Source organism: Myxocyprinus asiaticus, chromosome 34, assembly GCF_019703515.2.
Source record: "Myxocyprinus asiaticus isolate MX2 ecotype Aquarium Trade chromosome 34, UBuf_Myxa_2, whole genome shotgun sequence".
Classification (NCBI taxonomy): Eukaryota; Metazoa; Chordata; class Actinopteri; order Cypriniformes; family Catostomidae; genus Myxocyprinus; species Myxocyprinus asiaticus.
This window is the reverse complement of record NC_059377.1, coordinates 25,194,816-25,219,529: the sequence shown is the minus strand read 5'-3', so window position 1 is coordinate 25,219,529 and position 24,714 is coordinate 25,194,816. Positions and strand designations below refer to the sequence as shown.

The following is a 24,714-nucleotide window of genomic DNA, read 5'->3' as shown; positions in this document are numbered from 1 at the left end:
CTCATAATAGCACTTACATTCATTCTTCTGTTAAAACTCATGTATTATTTGAGCTGTAAAATTGTTTAAATTGTAATTTTTACGGTCATTTTAAGGTTTGTTGACATTGTCATGGCAACAATTTGTAAAACTGGCTATAACTTTACACAGAATAGGTTAGTAATGGGTTTAATGACACTAAAATCATGTTAATACGCATATTGTTAATGTCTTGTGGCTATACTTTTGAAATAGTGAGTATTTTAACATTTACAGATTGGCCCCATTCACTTTCATTGTAAGTGCCTTACTGGAACCCAGAGTTTTTGCTTTTTTTTTAAAGAAAAGTAGGTTCATGGGGCCTGGGTAGCTCAGCGAGTATTGACACTGACTACCACCCCTGGAGTCGTGAGTTCCAGGGTGTGCTGAGGGACTCCAGCCAGGTCTCCTAAGCAGCCAAATTGGCCTGGTTGCTAGGAAGGATAGAGTCACATGGGGTAACCTTCTTGTGGTCACGATAAGTGGTTCTCGCTCTCAATGGGGCATTGTGTGGATCATGGAGAGTCGCATGAGCCTCCACATGCTGTGAGTCTCTGCAGTGTCATGCACAATGAGCCAAGTGATAAGATGTGCGGATCAGTGGTCTCAAAAGCAGAGGCAACTGAGACTTGTCCTCCGCCACCGGGATTAAGGTGAGTAACCGCGCCACCATGAGGACCTACTAAGTAGTGGGAATTGGGCATTCCAAATTGGGAGAAAAGGGGATAAAAAAGAAAAAGAAAGAAAGAAAAAGAAAAGGAGGTGCAAATCAAAATGATTTTTTGTTGTAATCAATATTATGCCACAAATGCTGTCGATTGAGCTTAACTTGTATTGAACCCGGAATATTCCTTTAAAGTGATTGATGACCAGTGTTGTAGTAGTCTCCGAAGAGGTGGGCATATCTAGTCTCTAAAATTCATATGTAAATACATAAAAAATACATTTTATACATGTAATTACATATGTATAATGTGTAAGAAATATATATTTTTTTCCATAAAAAAATAAAAAATAAAAAATTGGCTGTTGTAATTATACTCCCACATGAACTTGCAAAAAGTATATCAGGGTAAGTTTCTTGCTGTCATGGTGTACAGTACACGGCTAAGAACCATGGCATGGTAACTTGATGTTAATGTTCCTTTCATTTGGCTACTATGAAAATTGTAATACTTTATAATTACTCTAATTAATAAACTAATACACAATGCGCAATAAATCGTTAAGCACTGTATAGCTCATATGAGTGTAGTAATGTTCACGTTAACACGTTATTCTTGTATTACCATATACAGTATAGCCTACATAAAAATGTATGGTTATATGTTTTATTTGTGAACTATAATGTGCTTTTCTGTGTATAGTGAACTTGTTTTCCTACTTAGAAATATTAATTGAAATGATTTGATATCACGAACAAAGGCACACCACAGGCAAAAAAAAAATAAAATAAAAAAATAAATAAAAAAAAAAAAAATATATATATATATATATATATATATATATATATATATATATATATATATATATTTATATATATATATAAAATAAAAATAAAAGACATTTGATATAATGGGACACAGCTGTCCGGCATCTGCGACTGCGAAGAGCATCAAAAACTAGCAGGGGTGCAATAACATGCTGTATTTTCACAAAATGTAATTGCATACGTTAAATTTAAATGTATATATGTACGTTTAGCTGGGAAATATATTTACAATTATGGTTACTCCAGGGATGCTTGTGCATCAGACGCTGTAAATGTCCCGCCCCTTACTGAAACGGAAAATATGATTCATTAACAAATATCCAGTCGCATCTGAAATGAACGTTCTGATTGGTGGATCAGTTTAGTCAGACTGTCTGTCTTGCCAGTGCCATCAGTTGTGCCCCCGCAACTCCGTGCGTGTTTAGAGAGAATCATACTTAAAACACACACACACACACACACACACACACACACACACACATAAAGTTCCGGCTCAAATAACTATTCGTTGTTCTGGCGGCCATACGTATCATCAATCATTTCAGGTGGGCATACGCAAAATCCTAAGAAAAATAGGTTTGGCCTATGCCCTAGACTACACTGTTGTGGGACATATACTGTACATTGATCACCAAATAAATAAAAAACAATAATACTTAAAACATGTTTTGATTGAAATATTTCAAATAAAAAAGGGAAAATGAAGAAACACCTGTAATATTTCTTAATAAAGTTACAGAGTTTCTTTTTAAAAGTCAGAAATGTCATAAACCTCCGTTCAAAGTAGTGAAATTATCTAAAAGTCACACCTATGTTCACTTAATTGTTTGTGATATTGTGATAAATAAAACTAAATAACATTATTATTATTTTAAAACACCCACACACACACACACATATATATATATATATATATATATATATATATATATATATATATATATATATATATATATATATACGTGGGTGTTTGAGCCCCTTTCCTCCCCGCGCAACCAAGTAGGTATAGCTGCAGGCCGGATACCTCCAAATGGGGCGGAATCTCCAAAAGAGGGCGGAGTTACCCCAAAAGGGGGCGTCACTTCTACTCAAGGTTAAGGTTAGGGAAAGGGTTAGGTTGTCAGGGGCTTCTTATATCTGGAGGATTTGGAGTACACGCCCCTTTTTGGAGCAATGCATGCAGCTATACTCTTCTCCGCGCAACAGCTACTACTGTCCCGCACGTGATCTCCATGGAAACGTCATCAAGCAGGAGAAGTCTTCCTGTTGCTGTAGTTTTGATCTAGCTGAGCATGGCAACAAAGGTAAGCGCTATTTCCGAACAGCGTTGTTTCTGCAGACATAAGAAGCTCAGTGTTTGAACATGAGGCATATGTGTATCCAGCAAACATTAACACAACACTGTCCCGCACAGCAGAAACCCAGATGAGATTAACTGCTTACCTTCAGCGTACAGTAGCCGGTGTGATAGAGCTAGTTAGCCTGCTAATGTCCGAGGTGAATGTTAGCGTCTCTCGATGACATTGAGACAGAAGAGGACTTCAAGGAGGTGTTCTGAAAAAATCAAACGCACCAGACCTGTAGATACGCTGTCCAGTCTCATTGGTTGTTTGAACAGGTGCCATGAAGCGCATATGATGCTAAACACTATTTCTAATACCAAGCTTATTGCTGTAAGTTACCCTGCAAAGATGTGCAAGTGACATTCTACAAGTAATGTGAAAACTCTGCAAATAAACCACATGGCCAAAAGTGTGTGGACACCATATACAACACTGACATGTGCTTGTTGAACAGTATCTTTAGGGTCTGGGTTTTCTTAAGGCCCGTCAAATTCATCCACAGTTCAACTCATTAAACCATTTTATTATACTCCTGAGACCCCCGTGTCACATCTGTGTGCATTTTTTGATTTTGTAACTAGTAGCACCTAGTAAACAACCTTTTTTTTTTTTTTCTAGAGCAAAACGTTTTCCTAAAAATGTATGTCCTCATATGTGGACAGCGGGACTAATTTGTGAAATTGTAAGAAATACCAAGCTATAGAAAGTCAGATTTTTTTCATCAAATAGTTTATGTGTCCAGGAGTGTTGGTTATTCATGTTTTTGAGACGTTACAGACTTTACAGCTGATTTTCTAGAAAGATGAATAGATAATTTAAAAGTAATGGCCAGCATCATCAAGATTAAAAGTAATGGCCAGCATCATCAAGATTAAAAGTAATGGCCAGCATCATCAAATCAATGCCAATCATGTCAAAATAAAATTCGGAATTATGAAATTCGGAATCTATATACTGATTACCATTGTCCCATGTCTGCCAAACTTGTTGAGTGGTCTAAACATCATCTGCAGCCTGAAACTGTACTTTTGTTTGGATTTTAGGATTGAATGAATTTAGCTGCACGGGAAAGCTATAGGATTCTCCCTTGCTCCCTATTTAGTGAATGACTTAACCTCCAGTGTGCTGTCTGTCTGTACTTGTCTCAGAACCAGAGGCGCAAAAACCATATATACAAGGTATGTAATGCATAGGGCGCCATGTAAAGGGGGGCGCCAGCGGTTCACTAAAGGTGGTGCAATCGGCCTCCTCGACCCCTCCAACATCAACACCCCACACTCAACACCTATTATTGGCCTCTTTGACCCCTCCATCATCACCCCTGCCCCCCCGTGTAGTGTGTAATGTGTAGTTGCGTCCCTGCTCAGAACAGTTTGAAATGAAATTTATTTTTATCCTAACTCCATATACAGCCTCTGAAAGCAACATTTTTCAGCTTTTGGATGAATACTTTTATTCTCAATGTGAAAATGCCGAGTAAATGTTACCTTATTGTTAGCAGCTTATTGTACAGTGTTAACAAACAAAAACGTCTGGAACGTCTGTCAGAAAACCGCTCCACAGCACTCCAATCGCCAATGCGTGAAAAATGAACAAAATATTTAAAGCAGCATATCAAACGAAACTAGAGACGCTACTCTTTACAACCAAACAGGTTTCAGTGAAAACAATTAAAGAGGTTTCTTACCAGAGGCACTTTTGTTGGCACTGCGCTGTTAGAAGCAGTTCACGGAAATCAACGCCATGGTGTTTGGTCACGTGACTCCGTTCGTCAGAAGTTTAACCCTTAAATGACTTCTTAGAGTGCCGCGGGGTCACACAAAGTTATGGACCTCACTTTGTGCACAAAGGGGCTTAAGTGCGCTCCATTTTACTCTAAATGTCTAAGAAGAATGCATGGCTATATGCTTGATTTTATGCACCTGTAATGAGTGTAGTTGAAAAAGCATAAGGTGGTGTCCATATTCATTTGACCACAAAGTGTGGCTATATTATGCTTTTAAATGGAGGAGAATGCACTATGGTGCACCTTCTTGTACATAAATCAAGGATGACATGATAACCATTACCAGTGGCAACCCATCCAAAATCAGTATAAAGCCTAAAATAATGTTTTTAGAGAGCATAGAGCCTAATGCATGCAACCTAAATATCCCTGTCAATATTGTCCATGTGGAATAGATTTTAAAAGTAAGTTAAGTCTCAATGTTTTTTTAATTGTATTTACAGGTAATGGTAAAGAGGGCTGATCCAGCAGAGCTCAAGTCCATTTTCCTGAAGGTATGTCACCGCTAAACTCCCCTGAGAGTCTTCAAATGAAGGGATTGGAGCTTTAGCACAACGCCCAAAGCACTGGTGTCAGTGAGCTATAACTCTATCTGATGTAACCCTGTAATAAATTTCTCATTACAGAAAAAATACCTGAGGATTAATTTTAAAATGCAACGAGCACTATATGAAACTCATAGTAAGTTCACATGAATATATGAAGCAGAGTTCCTTAAAAGCACAAGAAAATACTTTGCATGAAATGAATCTAACGACAAATGCATTTAACAACAAGCCATAAACAGCCTTACAAATGCTTAATTAATATTCCTATTCCTATTAACAATCAACTTTTTCTTGCTTTCTAATGTCTTTTAGCTGTGAGGATCTGTTTTATTTGATTAATCTGTCTTGGGTTTGTAATACGAAATATTTACGATTGCTATTTTTGATCAATGTTATTTGTGATTCTTAATTGAGACATGTTTGGCCATACTAATGATCAGTCTTTTATGGAATAGTGATTTAAAGTTATGTTTTGAATAAAGTAATTATTGTTATTTTATATGTATTGTTATCAGATTCAAATGAATACTTTCAGTTTGCTGCTTTGTGATATAGAATGCATTAATCACATTAATACCTTCTTTGAGAGTGTCACATTTAAAGAATAGTTCTCCCAAAAATGAAAATTCTCTTATTATTTACTCACCCTCATGCCATCTCAGATGTGTATGACATTCTTTCTTCTGCTGAACACAAAGGAAATTTTTTTTAAAGAATATTTCAACTCTGTAAGTCCTCACAATGCAATTTTGAAACTCCAAAAGCTCATAAAGGCAGCATAAAAGTAATCCATATGACTCCAGTAGTTAAATCTACACCAATCAGCCAACATTAAAACCACCTGCCTAATATTGTGTAGGTCCCTCTCATGCTGCCAAAACGGCGCCAACCTGCATCTCAGAATAGTATTCTGAGATGATATTCTTAATTGTACAGAGCGGTTACCTGAGTTACCGTTGGTGCTGTTTTGGTGGCACGATGGGGACCTACACAATATTAGGCAGGTGGTTTTAATGTTGTGGCTGATCGGTGTATATCTTCAGAATCAATATAAGTGTGGGTGAGAAACAGATCAGTATTTATCTGGAAGTCATTTATTACTATACATCTCCACTTTCACTTTCACTTCCACATTCTTATTCTGGTGTTTTTGCTGCATTCTTTGTGCATATTGCCACCTACTGGGCAGGGAGGAGAATTTATAGTAAAAAAGGACTTAAATATTGATCTGTTTCTTACCCACACCTATCATATTACTTCTGAAGACATGGATAAAACGACTGGAATCTTATGGATTACTTTTACTCTGCGTTTATGTGCTTTTTGGAGCTTCAAAATGTTGATACACATTCACTTGCATTGTGAGGGCCTGCAGAGCAGAAATATTCTTCTAAAAATCTTTATTTGTCTTCAGCAGAAGAAAGAAAGTCATCCACATCTGGGATGGCATGAGGGTAAGTAAATGATGCGATAATTAAAATTTTTGGGTGAACTATCCCTTTAAGATCATTAGATCTCATTAGGACCATTGCCACTGATGTTCAATAAACATTGAAATATATATCTATTCTGTGATGCAGTGGCCTCAGGATCATATATGATGTTAGCTCAGTATTCTTTCCCTTCACAGTATGCCAGTGTGGAGAGAAATGGAGAGCGCTACATGTCCCCAGAGGACTTTTTGTCCAAGTTTCTCCATGCACAAACAGACATACGACTGTCCAAGGAGGCTACAGTCCTACTGGCAGGTGTTGTGGACCAGACCAAAGATGGGTTAGTATCTATTTCTCTGCTCTATTGTTTAATTTTTGAGTTGTCTTTGGACCTTTTAGCTTGTTATAGTTTGGAAGCAAATCAAAATATCCTACAAAACACAAAAGAAAATTGCCCACTAATACTAATTCAATGTTTAAGTAAAAATGAACAACACACAGGATGAATTTGTGTCTCATTAATAATTCACGACTTTTGTAAATTACAGTTTACAGTCCAGATGATTTCTAAACTAAGAGGTTGCTGTGAAATAGATGCGGATTATGAGGCATATCTTCCGCTTTTAATCCTGCATTAGGATGAAGGGTCAGACATCTTAACACGGCACACTTTGTTCAGGTGCTGCTCCATCTAGGCAGCACGGCTCAACCCCTTTTTGCATTAATATGTATGCTTTTAATGATACATAATGATGGCCAATGATACGCAAGCGTAAATTCAAAAAGATTGTGCGTTGCCGTGGAAACCACCTGGGCCGCGTTCCACGCAGACTGCATGTGGTCATATGGCACACATTATTAGGGATGCTTTAGACCGGGAGAGGTACACACGCACTGTAATTGCCTGTGCCATTCAGCTTTTATGCTTTGTGTGACTTTGAGGATGGATAAATTGCTGCATCTCAGCTATTAATGGATAACTATTAGGGAATCATGTCTTGAGCTCTGTTTCTGAACATCATCTTTTTTATTTGCAGGGCTTTGAGTAAAAATAAGAGGATTGTTTGATTTAATCAAGTTCATGGAAAAATGTTCATAGAGTCTATTGGTAAGCATTATGCTTCAGTTTATTTTCGAAAGCAAGCACTGTTTTTTTAATATGATTTGCACAATGTTTGTAGTTAACTGCGCTTGGTAAATAAAGATCTGCATATACAAGGATTTTCTGAGGTTTAGTTTGAGTGGCAGCAGTGGTCAGAACCTCAGTATTGTGGAATGTTGCAAATGAAGAAACTTTAAATGTAGGCCCTTCGTTCTAGAATTATGATAGTCACCCAAAAATAAAAATTATTTTATCAGTTACTGCTGTGTCCCAAATGACGCACTATACACTTATGCACTTACAATATACACTATGGTCTCAGCCATGTAGTGTATGAATTTTCAGTAACATTTTACAGTAAGGTTCCATTTATTAACATTAGTTAACAACATTAGTTAACATGAACTAAAAATGTACAACATTTATTAAGCATTTATTTTTTTTTACTCCCCTTTTTCTTTGGAATTCCCAATGCGCTCTAAGTCCTCATGGTGGCATAGTGACTTGCCTCAATCCGGGTGGCAGAGGACGAATCTCAGTGGCCTCCACGTCTGAGACCGTCAACCCGCGCATCTTTTCACGTGGCTTGTTGAGTGCATTACTGCGGAGACATAGCACGTCTGGAGGCTTCATGCTATTCTTCGTGGCATCCACGCACAACTCACCACGTGCCCCACCGAGAGCGTACCACATTATAGCGACCACGAGGAGGTTACCCAATGTGACTTTACCCTCCCTAGCAACCGGGCCAATTTGGTTGCTTAGGAGACCTGGCTGGAGTCACTCAGCACGCCCTGAATTCGAACTCGCAACTCCAGGGGTGGTAGTCAGCGTCTTTACTTGCTGAGCTACCCAGACCCCCTATTAAGCATTTATTAATCTTAGTTAATGTTAATTTCAACATATACTAAAACATTTCTCAAATCAAAAGTTGTATTAGCTAACATTAGTTAATGCACTATGAACTAACAATGAACAGTTGTATTTTTATTAACTAACTTTAACAAAGATTAATAAATGCTGTAATAAATATATTGTTAATTGTTTATTCATGATAACTACTGCATTTACTAATGTTAACAAATGGAACCTTATTGTAAAGTGTTACAGAATTTTCAAAGTGTAGTATCCTCCCATATGTAACACTTAATGTTTTTTTTACGACACTGAAGCATTCGCCGTTTAACAGCTGACGGAAGTGACGTTTCAAACGCATGCAGTGTGTTGCCGTGAGCACTGAGTTAATGAGGTGTCCAACATTCCACACTTTGTTTTTGACGGTTGAAAAAGTGCATCATCCGGGTACTCATACTACACTTCTTTTGTTGCATTTTCAGTGTTAGCATACTACTCGCGCTACTTGGGGCCGAAACATACTCTATGTAAGTACATGAACGCAGACGCATTTTGCAAAGCAAGCTCGATTTCACGTGTTGTTGCGTTCTGAAATGGGTCAGACTGCAATTCATAACTCAGCGTAACTACGCATTGAATACTCAACGTTGCCACAAGTGCGCTATAACAAGATTAGTGTGAACTCTCTGCTTCTACTGTGAGTTTTCTCTTTCAAGTCAACTACTGTTATGAGTGACAGTTTGAAGAAAATATCGCTGAGCAAGTAAGTTAAAGGACCGTGCGCTCGCATCTGCATGCACGTACTTCCGTAGAGTATGTTTCGGCCTTTACACTGTAAAATGACTTGGGATGCACGTTATGACTGTCTTTCGTCTGTGGAACCAAAAGGAGATGTAAGGCAGAACGATAGTCTCAGTCACCATTCACTTTCATATATGGACAAAAGATGCAATGAAAGTGAATGTTGACTGAGACTAACATGCTGCCCTAACATCTACTTTTGTGTTCCATGGAAGAAAGTCAAACAGGCTTGGAATAACCAGAGGTCTTGAGTCAACGATGACAAAGTTTTCATTTTTTGGTGAACGATCCCTTTAGGTTTTTAGGACAGTTCACATTTTACAGTCATTAGAATCATGAGAGGAAAAGCACAAATTCATTATTGTTTACATTCTCAATATTATTGAGAAAATAATTTCACAGTCCATGTAGCATAAGCTAAACAAGTGGAGCTAAAAGCTATTATCTATCTAAAGCTGAATCTGTTTTTGTGAGTTTTCTTTGGAGCTGATGCTTTTGGTGAACTTAAAATGTATTACAACTGAGGTAGGTTTTCATCTGATTGAGATGATTCACAGGTTTTCTCTGTTTCATGAGATGGATATAAACAGCATGACAACAAAATTTTCTACCTCCTTCTGAGCTGGAATAAATCAAGTTATATGGTGACATCCATCAGGCACTGAATCACTTCTCCTTTATTCACTCAGCCCTGTTTGAGCGGCATCCTTGCAAAGCTTCTGAATCATTCATTCAACACATGTAGACTTGCCTGCTGATTCAAAGATCTGCAAGACACATTCTCTCTTTCTCACCCTCTCTCCTTCTCTCCTTTCTGCCCCTGTCCAATTTTGATGGAAAAACTCTTCAAGTGTGAAACTCCGTAGTCTCTTGGGGGTTAAAACTTTGTAAAGAGCACATGCTGAGAAAATGGCAGTCCATACCCATGTACCTTCAGACTGGTCTGAGGTATGCACTCAGGGAAAGCTAAGCCAGTCTGTGTCCCTTCACATCCACTCTTGTCAGTGACAGTGACAGGGCCAGAGCTTATTGAAGGTGCTCTCTCTTCACCTGTCATGGATAAAAGCTACTACGCTAAGCCACCGAAATAATAAGTCTGTAAATAGTGTTTCTGCTAAGGACAGTGTTTACCAGCACCTTTCTGTTTTAGAAACAACACAATTTAAAGGTATGTGGCACCCGCTGGGTGATAGATGAAAATGCTTTGTAAAATTTATGCCTAGATGTGAAACCTGTCCTGCTATTCTGATGAGCAAACAAACAATGAAAATTAATAACAAAATAATATTAAAATTGTAGCAAAAATATATCATGAGACCAATGCAGGATATTTATTGCTTTCGATGTCACTGTCTGGGTATTTTGTGATTGTAATACAGCATCACAATTTGATAAAATATTTTCCCATATCTAGTTTAATATGCAGATATAAGTAACTATAGATAAACCCTTTCGTAGCATGATGACAAAGGTAAACACAATGACTTCTGTGAGGCTTTCAAAGCATTGCTTGTTTGTTTGAACACCCAGAACAGACTGACATTTGCTTAAACAATGGTGTGAGTATCTGTTTGTTGACCAATGGAAGATTGGGGAGTGTTTGGGAAACCTGTTTGAAAACCGGTATTAATTTGGCAGTTCTGTTTGGTGCCACTAGGTGTGCAGAAATGACATACTTTATCTTTATGGAAAATGACGTGACTGTGGTGAAATTTTTGCAAAATGATATTACGTGGTCCCTTACATGTCGTGGCCAATGTAGTCTCATAGAATGAACGTTACTATAACTGCATTTTTGCAAATGGACTTTTATGTACCGAATTCATTTCGTCGCAGTTTCCTATGAAATGAACACTAGAGGCACTACAACAACTGTGCGTTTTATTCGCTTTCACACAAATAATGGCTACAATGGCTTATTATGACTTTATAAACACTTATTTTTCGCACTATTACACACACACTATGTTATACCGAAACACTTCTGCTATAATGCATTTTAACACTTGTATTACAGACTCATATGTGTTAGACTTTGGACTCATAAGACTGCGATTCAAAACCATTCAAAGATGCAAGCTGACATGTGAAATGAGAGTGTCATAGAAGCGGCACGAGATAACGTGGTTGCTTCAAAAAATGTGCTTTTCATTTCTCATTTTGTTTTTGGACACTTTCAGTTACGTTAAGATGTTGGTTAAGGTTGTCTGTTTTGTGTCTACCTCATTTAATTTAAGATCACTATTGGTTAGGTTTAGGTTACAGTTTTAAATTAGGGATGTACGCTTTTTTCATTAAAACCTTTGGGAACTGCAGGAAACGTGTAATAAGACAAGTAATTTTGTTTTGCAAAAATGTTGCCACGGACACGTAATGTTCAAGAGACCAGGCTATTAGCGGCAGTACTGAGGCGAAATGTGCACTGTGTGGCGCTAAAAGCGAATTACGTTTTCTCCCAAACAGATGAGCTTTTCAAAGAGTACCTATTATGGTTTTTAAATGTGCCTAATTTTGTTTTAAAGGTCTCATACAATAGATTTACATACATCCATGGTCAAAAAACACTTTAATTTGCTTATAATTTAAATTGCAGCATTACCTTTTTTTCCCAGTGTCAAAAACGACTCGTTCAATGATCCGTTCTAAAGGATTCATTCTAAACTCCTCCTTTCAGAGAGCCTACTCTGCTCTGATTGGTCAGATGTCCCAGTCTTTTGTGATTGGTCTACCGCTTAGTGTAGTGCTTGAGGGTGGGTCAAAGCTGTTCGTGAGCAGCCAATGAAGACCAGAGGCTGGTTTTTTTGTTACCAAATTACATAGGTTAGTACAGGAAGTAAGTCTGGAATTACTAATGACTCGTTTCAGGTGTTCAGAATCGGTTCTTTCTTTTGGGAGTCAATAACTCCATTTGTTGTGCACTTTGATTTTTGAAACTTTGCAGACTTTTTTGCATTTACAAACAACTATATAACACACTGCATGAAAGGTAGTATTTGAAAAACCATAATAGGTGCTCTTTAAGGTTAATGCCCTATCGAGTATTAAATCAACAAAACTCACCTCCCTACTCTTAACTTTAAGAGTTAAACCTTAAACCGAAACCTAACAAATAGTGTCATAAAAAGCAAATGTGAGATGAAAAAGAGATGAACAGTTTTGAAGGTTAATGCAAACCTACCTACCTCCCTACCCTAAACCTTAAACCTAAACAGAACCGACAGTGTCATAAAAGCAATTGCTCAAGTAACTTCGTCATTTTGTGGTGCTTCTATGAGACTTTAGTTTCATGTGTCTTTTTGCATGCTCTTCAGGACTCAAACCCCAGTCCTTTGCATGGCAACTTTATTAGTTAAGCTACTGCGCAATTTGTTCGCATTTGAACGAGGTAGAAATTTAGTTGTTATGTAATGCAAACGTTAAATTGTATAAGCTTACAAATCATGCACTATAGTAAATGTTTTTTTCATGTCATAAGATTGTGTGAGGAACAGGGTGAATATTAAGAGTTTATTGAATGATAATCTGCTGTTTTACTTGGGATTTGTGTGAAAGGGAATGAAAGTCATTGTTGTTTTAGTGCCTTTCGTTGTTCATTTCACTGCCGCAGGCCACGTTAAAATCATTTTATCAAAATAGCTATAGTAACGTGATTCTATGAGACCAGGTTGGATTTGATATCCTTGTGCTAGTCATAATATTCCATATTAACTAACATCATTTTTCAGTTTTTTGTATTTAGAAAAAAAAAGGTTCCACGTAAATTGCCAATATTATAAAAACCGTTCCATTGTTATATTTGAGGAATGTAAAAGTGAAACATTTACCGTGAAACATTCTGGTTATGTGCCATGTTAGTTGATGGTTGGAGGATGTTTTACATTGAGCTTATTATCCGAGCAGTGGTCTAGTTTGTTTTACATGGCTACGCCAGCTCAGGTTTTTTTTGTGTTTGTGTATCTCTGTAATTGTTAGTCAAGGAACTGTTAATCAACCATCATAAACCTCATGTCTGGCATGCCGCTGGGGAAGCTACGTCCATTCTGTAACTGATTTTGGTGTGTGTTGATAGAACAGATACACTCCCAAAATCATTTTCAAGCCCAAACCTGATCTAAAATGAAAGCGATACCGTCTGATGATTAGAAGGCCATCCCTGCCTTTAAATGGCTTCCGGGATCTGAGACATGTTTTAATCACTCACTAAGTTAGACTTTTTCTTTTTGTAAAAGCAGCAGCGGCTGTATCATTTCTGTTTGCTTTTTGTTTTTAATCATAGATGCCTGGACCCTGCAGATCGCCTTTGTAGCTCCCCACCCACTCTGAAACAACAGGCTCCTGTCCTCCAACTGTCAGCTTAGTTAATAAACCAATTATTCTTGACTCCACAATGTGCCTGATTTGGCATGCTGGAAGCACGCAAATTCTCAATTCCTTTGAATTTCATCAGTAACAAAATTAATTAGAGTGGCCACGAAAATGTAATCATTGCTCCCTGGAAATTGAAATAAATTAGAGATGCATGCATTGGGACTGCTCGTTAGCAGTGACCTCGCGTAATTGCTGTATCCATTTGTGAAATTCATAATGGAGTTGAGGCAACTTTGAACTGTGCTTAAATAAAGACTAGATTGCTTGTTCCCCAGGGTTTCCTATGAATGTTGAAATTGCTTATTTGATGAGGTAGATACGTGCGTTTGTGTGCGTGTTTATGTATTTTATGATGGCTTGGCAAATGTCATGCTCTCTATTATAATTCAGACTTTTAGTCATTTGCAGAAGTAATGCTGTTTCCCTATATTGATGTATTTGTTTTGATCTTTCTGCTGGTTTACTCGATTATTTGTCAAACAATAGAATGCAGTTGTCTTCCCTGCAAAGAGAAAGCACAGAAACTTAATGAAGTCAATGTATCATAAAGCATATGCTTATATTATGTTCCCCTTGTTTATCTCAAAATATTATACCAGTATTTCTGGCATGATGTTGCAGGACTGTAAATTTGCTTACTATATTGCCACATTGCATCTTCTGTAATCACTTTGTGTACTGAGTTCCCAACCATCCTGAGGGCCTTATTTGAACTGGTCCCATTTTCAGTTAGGTAAAGACATTTGACAGTCAAATTGGAAGCACTTCAATCATGATTGGGATCATTGAATAGCCTGTTATGTCAAATTGTTTTGTCATTCACTTAATCTCTGGGCCTAGAATTGAAGCTGGACTGTGTGTTTAGATGTTTTGTACATCATAATTTTAGGCTGATAATTACAGTTGAACAAATCACTCAAGTGTCAAGTGTTCACAATGAAAATATGTGCTACCTTTTTTTGTTTGGTGACGGGAAGCAATAATCAGTGAGTGATACCCCCTCATCATACAATAATGAAATGCCAGGCTTGTGGAGTGAAGTGTCTGCAGTATGTAGGTTGTAAGTCTGTTTCTCTCCATCAGGTTGATCTCCTTTCCAGAGTTTTTGGCCTTTGAGTCTGTGCTGTGCGCTCCAGATGCTCTGTTCATGGTCGCTTTCCAGCTTTTCGACAAAACCGGAAATGGAGTTGCTACTTTTGGTAAGTTTTGCTTTCTTTTTTTGTTCTTTAAAAAAATTATTTTTTTTATCTGTTTTAAAACTGTTTATCTGTTAATTTGTTACATTCATTACATTTAAGTGCTAAACAGTGTATTTGTGGGTGAACCTAACAAAACCTGTCAAGAAAATGTCACATTATTTATTTACATGACATTTAAGCATGCCAATCATTACCGCAATGCAAAGAAAAAAAAAAAAAAGAGATTCTAGTTCTGATATTCTCATTATCGTAATGTTAAAAAAAATACTGTATATACTATTTAAATGGTAAAATATTTATACATCATGGTAGTGTTTGTTTTACTGCCTTTAAATTATGCTGATTTTAATTCAAACTTATTGTGTAACAGTTTTGTTTTACTGTAATACAGTAAAAACCTGCTGTATTATGGTGATGAGAATCATTGTTGAAAACAATAGGAATAACAAAAGTAAAATGTTAGGACGAATTACAATTACTAGAATTAGTGGGTAAAATATGCGTAATTTTTCTGAACATAATCTTAATGCTCCTAAATACAGGCTTCATTTTCTTTATGCAAAATATATTTTCTTTGTTTATTATTAATAGTTTGGGGTGAAATATGACCTGGACATTTCTTGAGGCTTTTAGAGTTTCACTATAGAAGCGTAATTAGTTTTGAACTATAAGGGAAGAGTTTTTTTAAATTTTAAATGAGCAAGAATTTTCATCACATTTTAAAGGAATTTTAAAAGGAATTTTGGGCTTGATCCAATATTTAGTATTTTATTGTCCTGTAGAAAATTTAGGACTTCATCTTAGAGGTAGACCGATATATCGGTTTTACAGATTAATCGGTGCACATGGTTGCTTTTTGGAACTATGGTTTATCGGTTAAATTCTATGGTGATAGTTGCCCAAAACTTTCATTATTTTTTTCATCATTTCAAAATAAGAGTCCCCGGTGTGTTTCGGGCTTGTTTACACTTAAAAGTCCTGTGTTATGCACCAAATCTCAATTTGTTTCTGGTTCTTATTGGGATTTTGATTGAACAATAAACTGTATCTGGGATTTTATTCATTTTAGACTCTTTGTCTTTGCCCGCCATAGTAAAGAATGAATAAGATTTTTTTATTTTTTTATTTTTTTACATTCTACAAATCGATAAAAAAAAAGAAAAAAAAAAGAAAACGGCCAGTTAATCGGTTATCGGCCTTTCTCACCAACTTAGTTATCGGTATCGGCAAAATCCACTATCGGTCGACCTCTACTTCAGCTATGAAGTTACCTCATGAGAGTTTAATGCCAAAGCACCTTATGTTAAGCACCTTATGTTAAGTCACCTGACTCAAAGCAAAAGGCTGATGTTAAGTAGTTTAATCTAAAATCTTACTAAGACAGCTCTCTGTCACTGTACAAAGTATTACCTGACAGGATCAGGAATGGAAGAACTCCTAATCAGGTTTATTCAAGCACTGTCAGAGATCTTTAAAATGCAGCTTGATTTTAAATGGTTCCAAGTGGACATCAATATAATCTTACACTGTACATTCATTGTGGTTATTTGATGCCAGACAAGACCAAAGATAGAAGAAGAACAAGAAATTGTACAGTTATAGTAATACATCAACATTATTAGATGTTGCTTGTGCTTTTACCTTTTTTCTTCATTATACATTTGTGCAAAAAGACTGCATGTGTGTATTTCATGTGTTTCAAATTTCCCTAATTGACTTAATTTGCCTTCTGTAGGTGAGAGCTGTCAGATCAGCTTATTTAAAATGCACAATACAAAGTACCTAGGCAGAGAGAAAGAGACTTTCATCAACCTGTTTCACCCAAAGGGGAATACGATCAGATAATACATGCACATATACATTTTCATATTCAAATTGCTGTTATTTAGATGTGATGTTTCTGTGCCATTCAAAGTTCTCTTGTTGTTAATTTCATCAATTGTGAGCTGTAAGGAAAACATATAGGCACTATTTGTCTCATACACCTGTTTTTCAACTGCTATAATCACTTCAACATAAAATAAGCAAATAACTTCTGACTAAGATTATGGTCATGTCAAAGTCACTTTATTGTGATGCACTACAGAGTGTCAGAAAATGAAATGCGGTCTGTGTTGAAGCCAACAGGAGACTCCCATTTATTACCCTCTTAATGTCATTAAAAGCATTAAAGGTCTCTTGCTGTTACATTAAACAGTCTTTTTTTCACTCTTTATAAAACCCTGTCATTGCAAGTCATGTTATGAAGGATTAGGAAAATTTTAGTTTTAATTAATAAATGACTAGGGTCTTTTTTTGCTTTTTTCCCCCCTTCAACTTCAATTAAGTGAATTAGAGGTAATAAACTTGTAGGCTGACATGCGATTCCAAAGCGATATAAAGAGAAAAGAACAAAGAAGTGTTGACAGGTTCATAAACACTGATAAAATAAAGGCCAGACTAGAGCGGCTCTACAGTGGAACTCTGTAGTAATGCGGTGTTAAAAAAGCATCTGTTAATGACTACTTACTCTATATTTGCTACCTGTAAATGGGAAAAATGTGTTGGAGCTGTTGTGTTCCATGAGAAAAAATGTCTCAGCAAAAAAATTTTATTGTCATCTTCGTTGCTAAGAAATATATTTGCTGTTTGATTGTGCAAAGGGTAATAAACGGGAGTCTCCTGTTGATTGTGCAATAGCTGTATTTTATTGCAGTCGTATATCAGGTAATTTTAAAGGGTTAGTTCACCCAAAAAAATTTAAATTCTGTCATCATTTACACACCCTCATGTCGTTTTAAACCCCTATTACTTTCTTCTGTGGAATGAAAAGATGAATTAAAATGAATCAGTTTAATACCTTTACTTTTACTCTAGTTGTGGTTATGGAAAACCTGGAAATCAGGGAATATCAGGGAAGTTTTAAATTGTGATTTTCAGGTCTGGAAAAGTTACGAAACTTAAAATATAGTTAAGTCATAGATATTTTTTGCATTTCTATAGTGTATATACATTTTTCTAGGGAAGAGTTGACAAATGAAGATTTTTAGAAGAATAACTCAGCTGTTGGTCCTTACAATGCAAGTGAATGGTGATCATAACTTTGAACGTCCAAAATCATATAAAGGCAGCATAAAAGTAAGCCATATGACTCCAGTGGTTAAATCCATGTCTTCAGAAGCGACATGATAGGTGTGGGTGAGAAACAGATAAATATTTAAGTCCTTTTTAATTATAAATTCTCCTCCCTGCCCAGTAGGTGGCGATATGCACAAAGAAAACAAATCACCAAAAACAAAAGAAGAATCTGAAAGTGGAGATTTATAGTAAAAAAAGGACTTAAATATTGATCTTTTTCACACCTACACTTATCATATCACTTCTGAAGTAATGGATTAAACCACTGGAGTCATATTGATTAATTTTATGCTGCCTTTATGTGCTTTTTGGACCTTCAAAATTTTGGTCACCATTCACTTGTATGGCCCTACAGAGCTGAAATATTTTGTAAAAATCTTTGTTTGTGTTCAGCAGAAAAAAGAAAGTCTGGGATGGCATGAGAGTGAGTAAATAATGAGAGAATTTTCATTTTTTTAATCCTCAAATCTTTCCTGCACAAAATGACATCTCCAACGCCAAGCTTATCTCTGATTTCAGAGGATGTGAAACAAGTTTTTGGTCAGACTACTATTCACCAGCACATCACCTTTAACTGGGACTCGGAGTTTATTCAGCTTCACTTTGGCGCAGAGAGGAAGAAACACCTAAACTATGTGGAGTTCACTCAGTTTCTGCTGGTAGGTATGACTGCTGTTCAGTGCTGCCTGATTTCTCTCCGATCCATTTGCCCCCCACATACGCCCAAACACATTCACTTTCATGCAATACCTGTGACACACTTTCCTTCACTGCTGCAGAGCACTGATCGATTAAATGTCTTGGTATATTTGGTGCCTGGTCTTGTCTAGATTGACACAGAGTTCTGGGTACCATTTCCCTCAGCACAACGAGGCATATTGACCTAGTTAGTCACTAATGAAACACTGGAGTTATATTCCTATTCTAGCATTTGTTTCTCATTAGGTGACGTAACCTCAGTACAGTCCAGCGATCCCCCCCAAAAACAGGTAAAGGTTTTCTCCTATTAGGAGAATTGCGGTATTCCTTTTGTGTTTGCGTTGTGCAAGACGTTTTCCAATATCATGTCTAGACCTGCGAGTGGGCAGAGGGGGTGTGAGGGGTCGGCTGTGCCAAGTTTACATCTACGCTCGCTATATCTGAATGAGCTTTTTATATTAAACTTAACTTGGACCAGATGTGTTTTGGGAAACTGCGAGAAACACGCTGATATTGTGTTTGTGGCCAAGACAGAATTAAGTTTGTTTTTGGAACTTGAAAACGAAGAAAAAACAAATTTCCTGTTTCATTGATTTCATTTTCTTTACATTGGGAAATTTTTACGGTCATTTGGAGTCATTTGAAAATCCAGTGAAAGATATTGTAATTGTTAGATTTTATTTATGACTGTTATAATGTCCTTCAAAGATTATTCATATATCCATGTTAAAATAGGGTTAGACAATACCATGTATTCAACTGAAGAGAGTCTCTAAATTATAATGTCATTTTTTAATATAGTATTATTGGTTTTAATCAGGGTTTTCCACATTTACTGATTCACAACCTCTCGACTCAGACTCTCAGTATTAGATTTTCTCATTAGCACTTTAGAATAACTTTCATTCATTACTGTAACAAACATTACCTCTAATAATGCTTAACAGATTATTTAATGTACCATATTTAGAAATAAACTTTGAAATACTTTATATATATATATATATATAATATATATACTATACAAATTGTATGCATTATTATTAGTGGTTTGTATATGAAACCATATAATGTCTGTTGATCTATTCATACACAAAAACTAGTATTACATACATTATAATTACCACCATCTCCTCTGTTTGTCTGTTTTTTAATCTGTTTTTAACAAATTAATTTGTTTCAATCATAAGACGATATTCTGGGGGTATTTGTCCTTTATCCTGATGTTAGGATGTCAGGGGTTAATATGTTTAAAATTAGGTGATGATAAAGACATTTTTGTTGAGACTCAACCCCTTTATGACTGACGTGCATGGCTGAAACACTGTAAAAATGAACCAGCAGCTCCAGGTATAAGAAAGAAGCAACTGGCTGTACTGCAGATTCTTCTCACAAGCTTTCATACTAATTTAATCTCAATGAAACCCACACATATTTTTATGATTTCCCCCCTCTTTTGTGAATGGATGCATTCCAACATTTACCTTATTTTTCATATGCCATATTTGTTGGCCATACTGATGGGTAAATTGGCAATGCCAGAAACCTGGCTCAACTGTCAGAAATGGTATTACTGTCATAGCCAAAGGCTCTACATTCTGCAATTTCTTTAACCTGAGCTTTGTTGATGAGATCTTTAAGACTTCTCAGATTTTTCAAGCAGGCATTTCACTGTTTAAATGTGGATTTAGTGCCAGCGCCTGAATTGAAATAGTTGACCCAAACAGAGGTGGCTCATCAAATGTTTTTATTGAAATCCAAAGACAATTAAAGGCACAATAAATGCCAGGGTGGTTTCAATATTCGCCTTAAGAGGTTCTACTCTTCTCCTCCCTAAATAAAAACCATACTTCTCAAAACACTCACAGTTGCAGTAATTTAAGGTTTTAAGAGACTAACTGTAAACCATAAGGTTCAGAGCCACAATTGTTATGCAATTCCACATGCTTGTGGCTTGACCGGCACAATGCAATGCAGGAAAAATCCACAGCCAACTATTATTTACCTCGACCTCTCCTCTTGTTTTGTTTATTTATAATGCTATTTACATTTCCTTCACGTCTAAAAGGTTATTTATGTATATGGAAAAAAAATTGAGCGCAAGAGCATGTATCAGATGTACTTTTTGAAATGAAATAGTTAAGGAAGCGTGTTTGTTTTTCTAATGTTTGCTTTCCAAGACGGTATTTTACTATTTCCTTTTGTCAGCTTTGATATGGATTTGCGAATATTCAAGTAAGTTTACTGGCATGAAAAAATAGGTTAATACTAGTGAAATTACCGCTAACAATCTGTAACTGCATTATTGCTGTTTTTTGTGAGGACGGTGACATTTCTATAGTGTCAAAAATAGGTTCGCGTGGAGTCAGACATTCAAAGCTTTGACATTTTCTCTAATAGTGTTTTTTGCGCAGGCGTTTTTTTTCCATATAAAGACGCGTCCAATCGCTCACCAGACATATATTCCCAGCATTTTTCAAACCGTAGCTCAATTATGCAGGAAGAGAGAGGAAGACAAAACAACTGTCTTGAGAAAAAAGCTTGATGTCTAAGAAATTAATTCTTGTCTTGTCTCCTCGTGAGATACATTTTGCACGGCAATTTTCTGCGATTGTTGAGCACTTGACTAGTGAGTTGTTTCCTCTCGAAACGCCTTTTTATTTAAAGACTCAAAGTAAAATAAAGTACAAAAAACCACACACACACACACACACACACACACACACACAAACTGTATGTATCGTGAAGTATATTGAACCTTGATGGCACCTGTCGTCGCATTTTTCTTTAATAGTAGCCTATGTAATATTATAAATACATAAAATGTTATTGTAAAATGTTCTTAATTATCAAAATTATATTTTAGACAAAAAATTTAAACACTCGTTGATTCAAACAGGGTAGTAATCTTTATTTTTAGGATCAGACAGTGCCTGTTTTGTCTTTGTTTTATTATTATTTATTTAATTAACGTCTACATTTTTTTTAAATATTGAAGGCCAGCTGTAAAGCATGGATCTTGTTTTATGTTTCTATTTCTTGCTGAAGAAATCACTCCAATGCAGGATCCTGTAAACAATTAGCATGCAGAAACTGATTCACAATTACTGTGTCGCAGGAGATGCAGTTTGAACATGCCAGACAGGCTTTTGTGCAAAGAGACAAGGCCAGGACGGGCACCATCACGGCTCTGGACTTCAGGGACATTATGGTGACGATCAGACCCCACATGCTCACACCATTTGTGGAGGAATGCTTAGTGGCAGTGAGTCTGTCTATCTTTAATTATGTTTTTGCATTTTCAGCCAGTGTTGGTACAGTAGGACAGGGGTCTTGCATTGATGCATTGAGGCAGTTTATATGAAAGACTTTTAGTTAAACATAAACAACTTGGAGATATTTGTTTGCAAGGTGCTTAGTGTGTATATGTGTGTGTTTATTTTTATGAAGAGCAGTCTGTTTTATAAACACTCCATGGAGTCTGTCATTTTCTCCACAGTTTGTGCCTCATAAACCTCGGGATTCTGGGAGACGTTTGTAAACACACATTTTCAAGGCCATTAGAAATGAATTAAAGACAATACACTCGTCAGACCCAGTCTATACACTCATCCTCTAATTTAGACGCCTTGCAAAACACGATATGAGGTATAAATATCTTTTCCATCTTTGGAGGTTTAGAAGTTTATACTTTTTTGTTAGGCCAGTATTCACAACTCCTTGACAGGTTTATGTGGGGATTTTACAAATGACATCTTGGTTAAGGCAACTTCAAGGCAGGTCTGAGTTTTTGTGGCTTCAGGTACACATCACAATTTCTGCAAAGCACACAGCGCCATCTAGTGAGAGACAATGCGGCCTTGCTTTTCTTTCTCTTAACCCCCCTCAAGCCTGAAGACAACTGTGCAAGCTCTCTTTCAGCCAAACTACAGTTCGGTCCATCCTCCGTAGTCAGCAAATACAAATTAAAAACACTGAGATTCAGAACTGCTCAATATTCAAGATTGTTTATGTGGCATTTTCTTATCCCATCAGCTTCTGAATGATGAAGTTAAGGAGTTTTTACACTGAAAAGGGGGGAATGATTCTGTCAGATGCTATATAAAGAATGACCTCATGTTAGTTTCCTATTTTTTATATGCCCCTCTTCTCATAAAACAGCATAATTAAAATGGCCCTCAAGCTTGAATCCCTCGAAAATTACCAGTGTTCGTCTCTGTGAAACACATGTATTTATTTAGCGGTGGAAGCGCTAAAGATGTCGCCTTACTGCAGCTTGATTAATGTTTGGCACTCCATAGAATTTTCAGCTGTTTATCACCTCTGTACCTCATAAAAGGAGGTCTTCATGCAAATGTGTGTGTGTGTGTGTGTGTGTGTGTGTGCGTGTGTGTCTACCAATTTTACAGGTGGCCGGTGGAGGTACGTCACATCAGGTCAGCTTTTCCTACTTTAATGGCTTCAACTCTCTGCTAAACAACATGGAGCTCATTAGGAAGATCTACACCACCCTGGCAGGCAACCGCAGAGATGTGGAAGTTACTAAAGGTTAGTGGTGGGTTGTTGTTGTTGTCTTGTTTTATTTGGACTTTGTCCTTCCACTCCTGATTAGGTGATTGGATGTGCCCCAAAAACGCACAAAGAAATCATACCCACAATGCTTTGCTGGAGATATCTGTCTGAGCACTTTCTGAGCTTGGCTGTGATACATGTTCATAAAGTCAGGTCTTTGAATATTGTCAAAGTACGTATGAAGAAATAGATTATGGAGTGTTACTTGTTGGAAGACACAGCAAGTTCAGTTTGGCTTTCACACATTGACATAAAAAAAGTTTAAAAAAACAAAAAACATTGTCACTGCACACTAATGGATTTTGACAAACAGTATGCCATGGTATGAAACAAAAACTGCAGGTGTATCCTAATTAACTAGTACAAGGGTTGAGAAAGTTCAAAATCTTAAAGGGGACCTGTCTTCATTTAAAGGGATAGTTCACCCAAAAATGAAAATTCTGTTATCATTTACTCACCCTCAAGTCATTCCAAACCCATATGAGATATATATATATATTTTTTCTTTATTGGATCACACAAGGTAATGTTAGGCAGACTTTTATCCACAGTCACCATTCAATTTTATTGTATGGAAAAAAGATGCAGTGTAAGTGAATGGTGACCGTGTTCAACTTTCTGCCTAATATCATCTTTTGTGTTCCAATAAAGAAAAAAAAAAGAGTCAAATCTGTTCTAAACATGAGGGTGAGTAAATGATAACATAATTTTCATTTTTTTAAAGAGTTAAGATATTGCTAGAATATCATTGTTAATCATTGTTAGAAAAATATGTATGAAGCACAATGATTACGGAAAAGTAATATAAAATTCAAAGTCAAAGCCAACTCTTTATTTAAACCCACAAAAGCTGTGGCCTTTAAATGAAAAATCCAATAGGGCTCACTTCCTGGCAAAGTTTTTGAATATAAGAACTTGCACAAAATAAAAAAAGTTTCATTCTCCTGGTGTTTACTTGCCCTTTGCTCATTTTTTTTATTCCCTACAATCAAACTTTGAATTTTACAATTTCAATTACTGTATTGAGCATCTTTACTTCATCATAGATCAAGAAATAATTTAAAAAACCTGTCAAAAATGCCCACCAGGTATTGCGTTTTTTAAAAACAAAGCCCTCTTAAAAGCTTGATCTTTTGGTCTTTGGCTCCCTGGCCAACTGCTGACCTGTAAAACACCCCTCATAGTCTGCCAGCAATGGAGCTCTGCCTCTTGGACACACACTCTTGCTGTACACACCCGGTCTGCGATGCTATCAGCCCTGTGGAGACCGGGGCCAGGGGTGGGGAGGCTACATTTACCGCTGCTGTTCCCATAGAGGCTGCAGGCTGCCGGCTGCCATCGGGCTCCGCTGGGACCTGTGCGTGCAAATTTTCATGTCTAC

At 36.7% G+C, this 24,714-nt stretch overlaps 1 protein-coding gene across 1 annotated transcript in view; it reads left to right on the top strand.

The window, feature by feature from the left end:
• The first annotated feature begins 2,621 nt into the window (after positions 1-2,621).
• Positions 2,622-24,714, top strand: part of LOC127425278 (electrogenic aspartate/glutamate antiporter SLC25A13, mitochondrial-like) — a 54,520-nt gene continuing 32,427 nt past the window's right edge. The window contains exons 1-7 of the mRNA XM_051671041.1: positions 2,622-2,814; positions 5,083-5,133; positions 6,818-6,960; positions 14,830-14,945; positions 18,582-18,721; positions 21,880-22,026; positions 23,171-23,309. Of these exons, the coding sequence (XP_051527001.1) occupies positions 2,803-2,814; positions 5,083-5,133; positions 6,818-6,960; positions 14,830-14,945; positions 18,582-18,721; positions 21,880-22,026; positions 23,171-23,309 (748 nt within the window). The 5' untranslated portion in view covers positions 2,622-2,802. The remainder of the gene's footprint in view (positions 2,815-5,082; positions 5,134-6,817; positions 6,961-14,829; positions 14,946-18,581; positions 18,722-21,879; positions 22,027-23,170; positions 23,310-24,714) is intronic.